The sequence below is a fragment of the Neopsephotus bourkii genome, unplaced genomic scaffold, assembly GCF_033783945.1.
Source record: "Neopsephotus bourkii isolate Nb327-2 ecotype Australia unplaced genomic scaffold, CSIRO-AGI_Nbou_v1 NB_1637, whole genome shotgun sequence".
Taxonomy (NCBI): domain Eukaryota; kingdom Metazoa; phylum Chordata; class Aves; order Psittaciformes; family Psittacidae; genus Neopsephotus; species Neopsephotus bourkii.
Window position 1 is genome coordinate 10,554,841 of NW_026902112.1, and position 15,474 is coordinate 10,570,314.

The 15,474-nt window shown below is 42.9% G+C and overlaps 1 protein-coding gene across 4 annotated transcripts in view; it reads right to left on the reverse strand.

Annotated features, from left to right (window-relative positions):
• Positions 1 to 15,474, reverse strand: part of TSNARE1 (t-SNARE domain containing 1) — a 496,003-nt gene that overhangs the window by 106,722 nt on the left and 373,807 nt on the right. Inside the window, exon 12 of one of the 4 annotated variants that reach the window (XM_061374212.1) lies at positions 11,299 to 11,364. The exons of the other annotated variants lie outside the window; for them this stretch is intronic. Within the exon in view, the coding sequence (XP_061230196.1) occupies positions 11,305 to 11,364 (60 nt within the window). The 3' untranslated portion in view covers positions 11,299 to 11,304. The remainder of the gene's footprint in view (positions 1 to 11,298; positions 11,365 to 15,474) is intronic. 4 annotated transcript variants of the gene reach the window in all.

Sequence of the window (15,474 nt, forward strand, 5' to 3'; positions counted from 1 at the left end):
GAATCTTACATTAATCACTTAACAGATTAATAATCTCACCATAATTGAACTCTGCATAAAGAATATGCAAGAACTGGAGAAAATAACAGATTTAATTCTAGTTTAAAATCAACCCTTTGAGGGTTTTCTCCCTCTCCAGATTGCAATATTGAACTTTGCACTGTCAGGAATGTTTTATCTCTCTGCTTCTTTGCTGTCCCTGACTTTTGGATGTGAATTTCACAAGCCACTTATAAACTCGCTGTCTTCCCTGAAGATACAGTGCAGGTAACATCAACAAAAGGCCCTCCTTGCATTCAGTGAGCTAGAAAGCAAGATTTTGTACCTTAAAAATACTCTTGTTGGAGCATAAACTCCTGGATGCCTCCAGAAGGTTAAGTAAACTGAGAGGCTGCCAGTTCTACAGGGGATTTGCTATCAATACCTGGGAGTTTACTGAAAAGAGAGGGCTGAAATTAGTAGACAGCAAAAACACATTAAATTTGAGATGATTTCCTTTGAATTTTAGCCTCTCCAAAAGGCAAAAAGCACTCAGAAGACGCACAAATGGGGATCTGCTGTGCTTTGCAAACTGGCATGAAATCCTATGTCTGCAATGAAAAAAATGATGTGATGACAGCTGAAGCTACAGTGCATGATGCAATTACCTTTCCGCTTTCCTTCCTTCCTGCCTCCCTCCCTCCTTCCCTTTCTCTCTTCCTTCCTTCCCTCTTTCCTTCCTTCTTGACCTGAGCATACTTAATGCTTGGCGACAAGCTAGTGAACAGTGGAGTTTATGGCATGAACCTTCTCACCCTACCGCAGAGGCTTATATTCAACTACATGACCTCCATCTTAAATGTGATCCTTCCAGCCTAGTGGACACCTTCACGTGGAATATTCTCTTCCCTGCTGACTGGAAAAGCATCTGTGTTACCCTGTCCTACAACCACTGAATTCCTGCCCTAACTCTTAAAATGTGGTGTGGAAGAGCACTGAGTATCTGTACCAGTACCATACTCTAGGGAGCACGAAGGCAGCATCCTTCCATGTAGGGTCCTGCCGACTCCCTGATACCAAATCATTATTGAGTAGTGGAAAGAAGTTATGAATGTATGACAAAGAGCACCTGCTCTTTTTACAGGGTAATCTGAAATGTGCAGCTTTGCTTGCAGAATGTTGTATTTCCATCCTCTCTTGCCAATTACTGAGCTGTGGTGCAGGGAGCCTTTTAGAGACTAGACTTATTTTCTAAAGTGTAAGAGAATGTGAATCAAAACAACTCATTACATATGCTCCTAACTTGGATGTTGTCCTCCACAGTAGGTTGCAGCTATTTGTCATTACACTTTTTCTGTTAGCAACAAGAATAAGAGACTCTGAGCCAAAAACTAGAAATATCCAACAAGCAATTATAAAACTCCATTAGGAAATAGCTGCTACTGATTCTGCTTATTATAGCAACTCCTAATAACAACAATCCACTTCTGAAGAGAATTTGGGCACCTTGCACTGGATGATGATATTTATAAAACACAGTTTGGAATTTTCCAGGATGCCTTTCATTCTTGGATGAGGCCATAGAATATCCTCCTGAGTTAATACCCTTTTGTTCGCTTTCATATAGGCTGAGAACACTGGGACCTGGAGAAGGGGAGCTGTGTGGAGATCTTGGAGAAGCTTCCAGTGTCTGAAGGAGGATACCAGGATGCTGGAGAAGGACTCTTCATCAGGGACTGTAGTGATAGGACAAGGGTGATGGGTGCTGAGGCACTGGCACAGCGTGCTCAGAGAAGTGGTGAATGCTCCATCCCTGGCAGTGTTCAAGGCCAGGATGGACAGAGTCTTGGGCAACCTGTTCCAGTGTAAGGTCTCCCTGCCCATGGCGGGGGGTTGGAACTGGATGAGCTTCAGGTCCTTTCCAGCCCAAACCATTCTATGATTCTAAGGTTTCCTCCGTCTACGATTCTATGCATGGAAAGACTTAATTCCAGCAAAACAGAATCTACCTATATATCTATTCTAAATGTATATGAACAGAAAAAAAAAAGAAGCTTTAAAGTGTTAGAACGTCTTTTGGGAGAAATGTTCTTTCACTTTACACTGAGCAGTAGAGGAGGTGATATATTATTGATCATGACAGAGAGAACAGAAGTATAACAGTAGTTCTGCTACAGTCTGCTCATTGACTTACTTGCACAAAGTTGCACTACTGAGAAAGTTGGCTAATATACAGCCCTAAAAAGAATTAAATAATCTGACACAAACTCTGAGCTGGAGGAAACAGTCATACCTCCCACAGACTTCAAAGGCTGCTGCACATCCCTGCAATAAGCATACCTTTTTTATCTGTTTGGAATGTATGTAATCCTGTCTCATTTCGTTTGCTGCTTCAGCCAAGATCCAACAACAAAAATCAGCATATTAAATACATGTCAGCTATCTTCAGATACGTTTGCAGTAGACCAGTAGCCATGTTCTCCTTGAAGATGAGAAACTGAGAAGGCTAAGAAAGTATTTCTCTATCAGCCACTTCTTCACCCTTGTTCCTATTAATATCCAGCCATGGATGAAGCTGCTCTCTTGAGCTATTTCTAACCTGTAAGGCAAAAGAGTACACATGTGTGCATATGTGTGTGTATAAATGTTTGACAGGATTATGAGATTTTCCTATGGGGAACAGAAGAAAGAAATTGTATTGCAAAGATCAGCTTGCAGAAATGACTCTGATAAACAGAAGCGGAGATACTAAAATAGACATTGCTGTTGTCTTCTGTTTTGTTGGGGAAGGTCGTGTCGGGGGGGGGCCCCCCCCCCCGGACACTTCATTGGTTTGGTGTTTCTTTTCCCCAGCAGCTCTAAACAGGAGGGTTCTAAGGGGGCAGACAACCTGTAGTCTCCAAATGCACTCTGATCTAAAGAACCTGATGCCCTTCTGAGACCTCATTTGAAGTATTTTTTACAGTTTTGGTGTCCTCAACATAGGAAGGACATGGAACTGTTGAAACAAGTCCAGAGGAGGCCACGAGGATGATCAGGGGTTGGAGCACCTCCCGTATGGAGACAGGCTGAAAACACTGGGGCTGTTCAGCCTGGAGAAGAGAAGCTGCGTGGAGACCTCAGAGCAGCTTTCAGTGACTGAAGGTGGCTACAAGGATGCTGGAGACGGACTCTTCATCAGGGACTGGAGTGATAGGACAAGGGGTGATGGGTTCAAAGTGAAACGGGGGAAGTTCAGGTTAGATATAAGGAAGAAGTTCTTTACTGTGAGGGTGGTGAGGCACTGGAATGGGTTGCCCAGGGAAGTGGTTAATGCTCCATCCCTGGCAGTGTTCAAGACCAGGATGGTCAGAGCCTTGGGTGACATGGTCTAGTGTGAGGTGTCCCTGCCCATGGCAGGGGGGTTGGAACTGGATGATCTTCAGGTCTTTTCCAACCCAAACTATTCCTATGATTTTATGTGCAACTAAGAATACCTGGGTAACCCACAGCTAAAACCATGCGCTCTTCCCAGAAATAGAATATTTACATTTGTGTTGCCCTGTGATTTCCCTTGAGGGTGTTCCTTGAAGACTTTACTCCCCTTTAAAGGAATAAAAGACCAAGTTGAGTAAAGTCTGGGGTAAAAATGAGAGCTCAAGTCATAATCCTAGCTCATGCAAAGCTCCTAGTAAAATCCTGAGGAGCTTTGCCTCCAGTATCCAGAGTGCCTTGTTGTACTGGCTTCACATTCAGTTGTAGCTGTGGACCAAAGCAAGCCTCTTTATCCCCAAATTTATAGGCTGGTGGATTTAAATCTGATCCCACGTCTCATTAGCTCCATGCTAATGAGCATAATTGAAGGTCTTGAAAAACTTATTTACACTACATTATATGTAATTGCTGATAAATCCCTTGAAAAGGGACATCTGTTCCATATGCCCGGTGGGAATCAGAAAGTAACATACTTTATATGTAGGTAAATCACAGGATATTAACAGATCTTGAGAAAGAACTGGCTGTTGAGGGATGGGGTGGAGGGAAAGAGTGGGCTGGTGACATACAATGAATGCTTAACCAAGGAAACTTAGAAATCTGCTAATTGCTGCTTCATGGGCTCAGTGCTGTGCATAGATCTGCTCCTGTACCCTTTAGAGTCATGGCATGTACATGGTTGGGCAGCTCTGAGATGGAGAAGACATTGTCTCCAGACCCCAACAAGCACCTTATAATCCAGGCAAGTGCAAACAAAGCACTGGTCTTCCAGGATGACTGGGTTGAGTGTGGGTTTGTAATTGGGAAGTAGGAAGGTGACTATTTGTGTTGCCATATTTAATCTGGCATAAACTGGTATAGGCTGATCCCTTGGGTCTGATCCTATCTATAGGTCATCCAGATACTCAATATAGTGAAAGCATACAACTTTCGAGGGGAACAAAGAGGATATAAATCCATACTAGGATGACCAAGCTAGCCAGCCCTCCCTGACAAAGCCAGATTTTAACTTTTTCCAATGCAAGTCTTCCTGCACCATCTCAGAATCATAGAATAGTTAGGGTTGGAAAGGACCTTAAGATCATTCAGTTCCAACCCCCTGCCATGAGCAGGGACACCTCACACTAAACCATGTCACCCAAGGCTCTGTCCAACCTGCCCTTGAACACTGCCAGGGATGGAGCATTCACAACTTCCTTGGGCAACCCATTCCAGTGCCTCAGCACACTCACAGCAAAGAAATTCTTCCTTATATCCAATCTAAACTTCCCCTGTTTCAGTTTTAACCCCTTACCCCTTGTCCTATCACTACAATTCCCAATGAATAGCCCCCCCTTCAGATACTGGAAGGCTGCTCTGAGGTCTTCATGCAGCCTTCTCTTCTCCAGGCTGAACAGCCCCAACTTTCTCAGCCTGTCTCCATACAAGGAGGTGCTCCAGCCTCTGATCATCCTTGTGGCCTCCTCTGGACTTGTTCCAACAGTTCCATGCCCTTTTTAAGTTGAACATTTAAGTGGGGTATTGCACACAATGCTCCAAGTGAGGTCTCACGAGAGCAGAGTAGAGGGGCAGGTAGCTATCTTGATACCTGGGCTAGAAATGTCCCACATTCAAGCTGCTCTGAGGACCAGAGACTACTCCACAGTTAATGCTCCACCTTCAAGCTGTTGGTCCAATAACCTTTGAATTTGGCCATGTGAGGCCACCAAAAAAACTTCACAACATGATCCCACATCCTCTGTCATCAGGAATCTTCCCTTTTCAGCCCAAGATGGAGAAAGTTTCTTCTGTTAACTCTGACAAACAGCATGTGGAAACAGACCCATTCAAGATTTAGTGCTCAGTGCAGCAATTGCACTTCTGGTTCCTGTTTTTATTATGTTGTTTTGATTGGATTTTTAATTTTCTTTAATATGTAATTCCAGGCCCTTCAATCTCTGAATTCTCTATAAGGGCATCCGCCACCCAGAATGATATGAGTAGATGATCAGTATGTCAACGTCTTCCTGAAGCCATTTACCATCAGGAGGGAAACATGCTTCAGTATGAGAAAAAACAACTACCAGCTTTTAGTGTCTTGCTCTGTGGCAATCAATCCTTTTACACTCTGAAATACATAGATAGCTATAGATATGAGGGTTTAATATTCTCCATCTGTTAAAACTCCAGAGCTGCGGCAGAAGGCTCCTATATTTCAGACTGAAAGAGTAACAAACTGTCTTCTTGTAAGCTGTACACACACAAAAAAAGGATAACAAACACAAAAACCCCAACAACAGATAAAAGAAACAGAAAAAAATCCCCAAAATGATAAAAAACCCACACCTAAAAAACTCACATCACCCAAAGGGGATCCTGTGACTAAGTGTGTGTTATACCCATGAAAGCCAAAGGCAAACGGCTATTAATGTACACTTGAGATCACTTAGAGAAGCCCATGGGGAAATGCTGTAGTATTACTGCCAAAGCAACATGCAAAGAAACTGTGTCTCTGAATACCCTGAAGGGATGAGAAAATGTTTAATAAATGAGTCCTTTCCAGAGGTCAAATATTAACGATTTGTGTGTGTGCTTTGCTGTTGAGATTTCATTTTCTTTGTTCCAGCTTGGACAGAGGAAAATATCAGGAGGCAACGCTTTGATTAGCACAGAGCTGCGTGCCTGGGTAAAGCTAACGCATGAGATTGTACAGTGAGACAGTTGCAATATTAATAAGGTGAAGAAGAGGGAAAGAAAAGTGATAGAAACTTCACAGACTGAGCTTATTTGGCTTGATGGTTTCTGCATTATGTCTAGCAAAGAAGGCAGAAGTGGGCAAGGGATGATTTCTATTGTTCTGGATATTCTCATTTTCTATTTCTCTGGTGTGATTCAGCAGAGATGGGGTGGGGGGGGGGCGGGGAAGAAGAGCTTTTCCTGCAGATAGAAGAATGTGAGGACAGACAGTAAAAGTGAGGTCATGGAGAAAGAGAGGAGGGTGGAGGTACTCAGGATGAGAGACAGATAGGAGAGGAGGAGACAGGGTTGCCGCATCTGAGCAGCCTGACTTTACGGAGCTCATCTCGAGGAATTCTTCCTCTTCATGGTGCAAGCTATGCCCATGCTAAGTTATGGCTTCAAGATTTGGGTGACATGGCTTAGTGTCTGGGTGACATGGTTTAGTGTGTGGTGTCCCTGCCGACGGCAGGGGGTTGGAACTGGATGAGCCTAAGGTCCTTCCCAACCCAAACCATTCTCTGGTTCTATGATTCTTAGATCTGTGGCCATTGACGGCTGATGGGCAAGGTCTCCCCGTTCACCTGGCTCTGCTTGGCACTTTGTAATAATGAGATTCATTAGTGCTATGTACTCTGCTGGAAATACTTCCCAAGGTTTAATTGGAGTCGCACAAATGACTGTTTACTTAGGTAGCACTTCATTAGCTGCTCCTGCCCTGCTGTGTAATATGGTATAAATTACTATGTGGTATTGCCAGCATCACACCCAAACTGGCCGTCTTGTTCACTGTACCACGCTGCTGGTGATCAGCTAAAGGGGATTCTGTTGAAAAGCTGAAAGATACCATACCTGACAAGAAGAAAACCCTAAAAGTGAGCAACTTTACAATTTCCAGGCACAGAACTGCTGTATAATATAGAGTGCTATGCACTGGGGGACAAACCAAACCTGCTACACACAGCATGGAATTTTTCACAAGCCTTATGAATCATCACAGCCCACAAAACACAACTGCCCTTTACAGACCCTCCTCCCTTCATCCCATTTGGTTTTATACATTGTCTTCATGGAGATTCCTCTCAACAGCACCAAGATATCAGAGAGCAAGGAGAAATAACAGCTTAGGCAAGATGCTCTTTAGTTTGCAAGAGTCTGAGACCCAGAGCTTGGACATATGCTGTTCGGGGGACCTGGCACCCAGATCTGTTCAATGGTGCAGAGCAGAGGCAGGTGACAACATCCCATAGTTTCTCTACGGTCTTCTAATTTCAGCTGTTCAGCTTGAAAAGATCCAGTTCCAACTACAATTGCGCTGCAATCATCCTCTAATACACAATAAGCTGGTTTATACCATGGGTTAAAAGTGAATGTCAAGCCATATAGCTTTTACTTCTCTGTTGAAATGCAGCTGTCCCTGTGTCTGCATGTGTGTGTGTGTAGCTAATGTAGCGTGGCCCTGGCGTGTGAAGCACAGCACATTTACTGACACTTAAATTACAAGGCAAAGGGTGGGAAGGAGGGGTCTCTATGTGAAGATTTGGGCTGAGACAAGCAGAAACTCCAAACCTTGCAAATTGTTTTCTGTGTGATTCCTGATGACTACAGTCTTCTGAAACTAATGAAATACAAAGATACAATCACAGACTTATTATGAACTAACCCTATGAAATTCAGCTACTGATGATGCAGGCAGTAGTCTTTCCTTCCTTGATTCCACAGGGAGACCTCCCTTATAGAGGCAATGGTTTGGTGGACCTGCAGTCCTCATGGGCTGCCTTATCAGCATGGTCTGCGGGTAAGGTCTATGTGCTCCAGCAATTCATGGATCCATTAACCTTTACATGAGGGCAGGATCAGAGAGGGCTGTGTAACCCTGGTGGTTATTGACTGATTTTCCCCACAGCAGCAGCTAATCACCCCAGTGTTAGATGTAACTACTCAAGCATAGGACTCAAACATTTCCTGAGGCTTTTCCATCCCAATAGCAATTCTGCTTTATAGTCATTAGCTGGATGAGAGGAGACCACAGGACAGCCCCAACCTGTCACATAACTCTTTAGGCTGCTACGCTTAGCTCTCAAGATCTCCATTTCCATTCTATTTACTCAGCACCTTTTACACTGTTTCTCAGTGCAGCATCATCTCTGACAATCCTCATTTTACAGGGGAGAGAACTGATTCATGGAAACCTAGACCCTACCCAAAAGACTTGGGGAACTGGGAAGATCTGTAGTGGTGTATCCAAAGCCCCACAGCAGCAAAGTGGCCAAGCACTTTCTAAAGCTGTAGGAAGCAGTTTGTTGTTAGCATCTAAAATCTGTACTCCTCTGGCTTCAAATCTGTTTCAAGTAGAGCACCGTGGAAGACAATACGTGCAAACAGAAGTAATAAAAACAGAAAGCAAAATTACTTTCTAAGAAAAAAATGGTAAATATGGCAATAATGCAACCATGACTAAGACAAACACCACCAATGTAGGCTGTCAGGTTTATTTTCCATGGTTTTGATGCTAAAATGAAGAAATCCCTAAAATGGGCACTACATCATACCATAAAGGTATGTCACCAACGTAGAATCTCCTATTGCACAATAAATCAGTGTACTTCAAACACAGGCTACCGACTTGAGCAATACTGAATCACACCAGAGAGAATCTGGGATGCAGACACAGAAGCTACATATCCATAACCAATCACTGGGATTTCTCTCTAGGTTTGGCCAGACGAGGGCAATCCTAGTGTGGAAAAGCACTGATTACCGATTTCAACCCAGAGAATCCATCCCTAAATCTGCCACCCATCACATAGCACCTCTTGAGGGATTCCCAGGGAACTTTACAGCTCATGTCTGCCTCAAAACTGCAAAAATCCCAAAGGATTTAGCAATATAAGGAAGCAGAGCATCCCACCTCTTGAAAACCTTCCTACATTTGGTAAGCCATCTTCTTCGCCGCCTCCTCTTTCTCATCTTACAATCATATTTCCCAACATTCCTTATTCAGTCAAAGCACTGCTACATGCACAGCCTTTTATGCAAATTATTTTCTTTATTTTTATGATGTATGCAAATGAAGTCTTTACTCTGAACATTCTTTATGGTGCTATAAATGTAAGAATAGATCTTGAATTAGCCCTTTTCATTGTCAGAACGGCACTAAAACTAGCTGAGGGATTCAGAGGCTTAAATGTGTAAGCAGTTTGGTATAAAACAATTTTTATATCTTGTAAAAATTAAGGGTTTGGGCTGAGGTATTTGGGTATTAGAAGAAGATCTCTAAGAAAGGTAGAAAAATGGCATGTTTTTCAGAGCTAAATGAGGATTAAGACAAGAAATCAGTGAGTGAAGCAATGTGTAGTTTAACCTCTTTCTTCCTAGTATCCCATTACCTATATTCAGCAGGAACTTCCAATGGCAGAGGAAGATGACAATTACCTATTTCAGGAGGAGCAGGATAAACTGGATGATGTTGGGTCACTTTTGTTCTGCCTTTGCTGTATTTTCAGATGCTTAACTTGTACCTGATAGCTCACGCTGCCCTAAAAAAAGGGTTACTTGGCATAGCATCAGATGCAACATCATTGGATAACCTCCACTTTTACACTGCCAGGACAAAAAGAGGTGGTGCAAAGGCAGGGAGGAATCAGAAATAGGGAAGAACTGGCATAACAGGAGGAGATGAGGGTTGAACAGAGGCCAAGGACTGGTGGTGAAGGGGTAAATACATGCTTGATTTAGCTTCTAATTGTGTATAACTCAGGCTGCTGCTGAAATGCCTTCTCTCCAAACTTAATTTGACCATCTTCTTCATGGAAAGATGGCAATTAAATACTTATCCCACAAAGAAGGACAAAAATTCCTGCAATTGGGGTAGTGGTGTACAAAGAAGGAGAAAATTCCACATTGCAGCATCAGATGAATAAGCCACATATTCTTCCCAGTGGGTATTACAGACTTAACAAGTGCTTGTTTGGTAAATGGAGGAAAAAGGAGTGGGAGATGCTAGCAGTTGTAGAGGGGCATTTTCCAGGGTTAACCCCCCTCTACATTTATAGATATGGATTTTATCTTACTCTACTGATTTACAGTGGAATGAGGAAATGTAAAGGTTATTCCATTCAAAACTTCCCCTCCATTCACAGACTGATAAGAGCATTGGTGATGGATATCTTAATAACATCAGCATTCTTAAATCTACTTAGATGGGAAAACATGAAACTCCCTGCTGTAACTGTCTTGAAGAAGCACAAGACTACTATATTTTTGTATCCCTGGTGATTTTCATGAACACAATACAAAAATTTAGCCTAAATATGCAGCAAGGCATAGGAGGGATGAATGGAATCTTTTTGTATGAACTCTGCTCTTGCTTTGTTTGAAGCAGGAAGGAAAGATCTGGGAGGACAGAACTGACTGTGCTTAAGGTTTAGCTGCACATACCAGCCATACCAGGAAAAAAAACGATGCTAGAACTCTGCTTGCTGTGGGAACAGGTTTAATGCACAGTAATAGGGAAGGTATGTGGGGTATCGAGCAGGCTTGACAAGGAAAGCAACCCAAGCCATGCTGCCTTCCACCTTCCTCAATAGAACTCAACATGCTCCTGCTGCTATGTCCAAATAGCATCACTTGCCTACTGACAGTCATTAGAAATTCATTAAGACTAATTTAGACTTGACTGTGTAACCTGCCTCTTGCTTCCCTAACCCAGGAGAAGAGATTAGCATCTCTTTGCTCACAGGGGATTAACATCTCTTTGCTGCTTCTGAGGCCAGCCCTAAAGAAGGCCCATTTGGTTATGTCCTGTCCATGGTTCACACTGCTGGTCCCCAAGACGACTCCACTGTGCTCACATAGCATCTTTACTTCCTACAGCATCCTATCATGAAGGACGGAAATCCCACAGCACTGAAAAGGGAAAAGGCCAAAGATGTGCTTGGGAAAAGTCTCATGGGATAAAGATGTAGAGGAAAGAGGGACTCACAAAAGCTGGTGAGGAGCACCTCTTCCAAGAGAGCTTCCATCCCAGTGAATAAGAAGTTAGGTTAGTAAAGTTATTTTGCTGATGGAAAACAAAAGCAGAGTGAGGCAAAGCATCTCATTCAATATCACTCTGTGCCAAGAACTGACCTGAACTCAGATCCCGATTATTTCTGTATCGATGAGGAATCTTTCTTTCCTAGACCTCCAACTCCCCTACAATGGAAAACAAAATAAAACAAAACAAAACCATTTAGCCTAAGGTTTCTATACAGCCATTCCACCAATGCTACCATGGAAAATCAGAGTGAAGGGTTTGTCTCCTCTCCTACAGCTTGTAGTACATTTGGCTGCAGTAACCTCTTTGATACTTTCCCATTCTTCCATCCAGAGTCCAAATGTGAAAACTTCCATGAATATATCTGCCACATCTACAATGGTAGTGGCAAAAGAAAAATGTGTTGTACAGAAAGCATGGAACTCTGAATAAGGTGAAAGTAGCACAATGCCATTATGTCATTTGACGAGATGTCCTCACATTGAACATTGTGTTCAGGCTCGACTGTATTGCCTCAAAAATGAAATGAAATGAAGTGAAATGAAATAAAATAGAGTAGGTAAGGGGACGAGGAGGCAGGCATAGGTAAAGAAAATGATCAGAAGCCTGGGAGGACTTAGGAACAAATCAAGAAAGAAGAACAAGCTATTTCATTCTGATCAAGAGCATGACAGAATTGTGATTGGGATAGGGAGAGTCTGGTAAGTAAAATAGAGGGGGAAGGACAGAGGGAAAGGAAACTGGGAGAGCTGCAACAGCACAGCACTGTCAGAGGAGGACAAGGGAGAGAAAAGGAGAGACGAGCATTCTGTGTCATAGACTACCGAGTAGATTTCCTAAATTACAGCTTATGCTTTTGTTTTGTGAAGGTTTGAAAACCTGTTGTCTCTCTGCATCTTAAATCAGCAGTTGAGACAGATGGAAAACGTTTTACAAGTGTGAATCCTCCTTGTAAGAAAAGACAAATGGAATTAATGAAATGCAATTAACAGTAAGGAAGAGAAGCATCTATCTAATGTACATGGCTATACTGTTCACGCACATGAATGGCTGAAATAAAGTTTTATTGCAAATGATACAGCATCATGAAACACACAATTAACCTGAAGACTTCTGGCCACAGAGCTCCCCAACTTCCTACAAGGTAAGTATCAGTCTTACCTAGGCCATCCATCTCAGTTTTAACTTTTGCTGCTGCAGCCTGTTACAGTACTTCAAGAGGTTAAGGAAAGCCCTGACACAGTACAGATCACCACATCACAGAACACCCACTAAAGGCATAAGTGTCTTTATCCAAGATCCACAGCAAGCTGCTCTGGGTATAGAAGGTATGGAGGAAAAGCCAAATGAATCATAGAGGAGTTTGGGGAGGATTTAAGTGATTCCTAGGCTTTGCAGAAGACCATCTGATCAGAAGTGAATGCCTCACCCTGAATGCAAATAATAAAGCCTTAGGGCTGAAGCATGTATGTGATGTGGAAAAGCATAACCAGATCGTTGGGACTGACATCTTTATGTTCCCACTGCTCTGCTAATCAACATGCTCTGATTGTATGGGCCATGTAGAAGACATGGCTGACACTTCAGCCAAAGGATTCAGATGCATGTCTATTGTGACCTCTTTAGTTCTCCTGCACAGCAGACATCCATTGACTTACAAACCTGAACCCAATGTCATAATCAGAATACAGCTTTTCATGTCTCAAAGTAATCAGTTATGCACAAGTTAAGACTACTTCAAATGTATGAAGATGTGCTTTCACATATTTAACCTTTTCTGTATGTTATGTTGTCAGAAGTCACCAGTGTGGCTGGTTTTCTCCTACTAAGCTAATCCTGCTCACTGGTGGAGGTTCAGGCTTTTCATGTTGTGATCACCCCTTGAGAAGATGCTAGCCTTACATTTACGCTTCATCCTCCTTTCCTCAAGCTGGGCTCAGTGGTAAGAAAGTTGGAGCTGGGAGAAGGACTGAGAGTTTAATAAGCTTTTCTGCCACAGGACTTTATTATGGTGATATTTACACTGGGCAAAAATGTCTACTCTAGGACCTTGACTACATGGTCCTTTATATCCTTGACTATATGGGCCTTTATTTCCCATAACTCTGCTCAAGTGATAACCATCAGTGGTGGTAATGGATCTATCTGGTTGCGATGACTGCATCTGACTCAAAGTGGATTCAGGGAAGACACAACAGCCAAGGGCTAACCTAAGCAATGTGCACCCCCTGCCAACCATAGCGCTGGTCAAGGTTTGGCTCAAGTCAAGGTTGATAAAGCCCTCTAACTTCTGTAATCAGTATACAAATGTGTCTATAACTCTATTATCTCACTCCATAGTGGACAGTCCATGGCCAGTTGTGCTCTCCTGCATGCAGCAGGCTGCACAACAGTATCTCTCATTGAGTGGGGATGTTTCTTAAGGTTATTTCTCAAGGTTGAGAGGTTCCTTGCTGCAACAGATCCTCAATAACTGATTAACAGTATGCTAAACTTTAAAGTCTTAGCTAAGTGATATAAAGGACTGATTGCACATGTATAACTACTTAGACATAATCCATTGACCAAGTCTGGGACTAAGTCTGGATCCAGCTCCACCTAGACTCCTCTCTAAGCAGGAGTTTAGAATGCAAAGGGGTCATTTCTGAACCTCATGACTCAATAGGAGAGTGTCCCTGACAGTTTTGTCTGTTCCTGCCCTATATGTAGGACATACTCTAGTGTACCTTGTCATCAAATCTTGTTAAACCACCACCATATTAACTATCAAACTTCGTTAAATCACTGGTTTACATCAACAACTGTATTTGTCACTCCATCTGTGACAACTGTTACCTACCCTGTCCTGGACTGTATCCTCTGAAATGAACCAGTGGCATCCATGGCTTATAGCATATGGCTCTGGACTTACCAAGGTGCTCTGTAACGCTAAGATTTGTCAATTTTGGGCCCTTTTTCTTTTGTTTGTGTTGTTTGTTTTTTTTTTTTTTTATACCAGAGCAACCTAAAGCACATGAAAACTTTGCTGCTGCCAACCAGAGTGGTGTTTTATGGCATGATTATGTGGGGATGGATTATATATCTTGATATTAGAGGCTGGCACTGCAAGTCTAGTGGAGGACTGGAAGGCTCTGGATGGTGCAAGGAGCTAAACCTGGTGTGCATCCATTCAGACAGAGGTGATTCAGTCCACAGACATCACGGTTTCACTTTGGAGAGGACTAGGTGGTACATTCCAAAAAGAGCAGACAAAGTGTTTCACACAAAAAAAACAAACCCAAATCATAGACTCATAGAACCAATTAGGTCTGAAAAGACCTTTAAGATCCTCAAGTAGAACCATTACCTCAGGAAATCACCTAATACAAAATAGAACAATATTATGGAATCACAGAAGACTTGGTAGAGAATTAAAATATACGCAATATGGGTGATCAGGGGACAAAGATGTGGGAGTAATTTGACACTGTACATGCATCTGCTGTGGTTGACTTTGCTTATTCCTTTATTCTGGATCCAAACATCCATTTACAAAGCAAGCTTTTTGAAGCTGCCTATAGATTTGGGTAATGCCTAGTATAAGAGGTCTGTGACCTCAGCTAGAAGTTATTGTTATATCAATATCAACACTCCATCTTGTATCACAGAATCACAGAACAGTTTGGGTTGGAAAGGACCTTAAGATCATCCAGTTCCAACCCCCTGCCACAGGCAGGGGCACCTCACACTAGACCGTGTCCCCGAAGGCTCTGTCCAAGCTGGCCTTGAACACTGACAGGGATGGGGCATTCACCAAGTCTTTAGGTAGCCCGTTCCAATTCCTCACCACCCTCACAGTAAAGAACTTCTTCCTTATCTCCAACCTAAACTTCCCCTGTTTCAGTTTGAACCCATCACCCCTTGTCCTATCACTCCAGTCCCTGATGAAGAGTCCCTCTCCAGCATCCTTGTAGCCCCCTTCAGACACTGGAAGCTGCTCTGAGGTCTCCATGCAGTTTCTCTTCTCCAAGCTGAACAGCACCAGTGTTCTCAGCATGTCCCTTATATATGAAGAATCTCACAGAACATTATCAGTTTCAGTGATGAACATAGACTGGGATTGTTCTGCCTCCTCCTGAAATGCAGCAGTCTCTTGGAACGTAGGTACTGGCCCATAAACAGTATACGGACACTGCATGAGGGAACTGGGATGGAGAAGTAATATCTCTTTCTCACACACACAAACTTGTTCCTCAACTGCCTGCACTTAAAGGAATTTAAAATGCAGA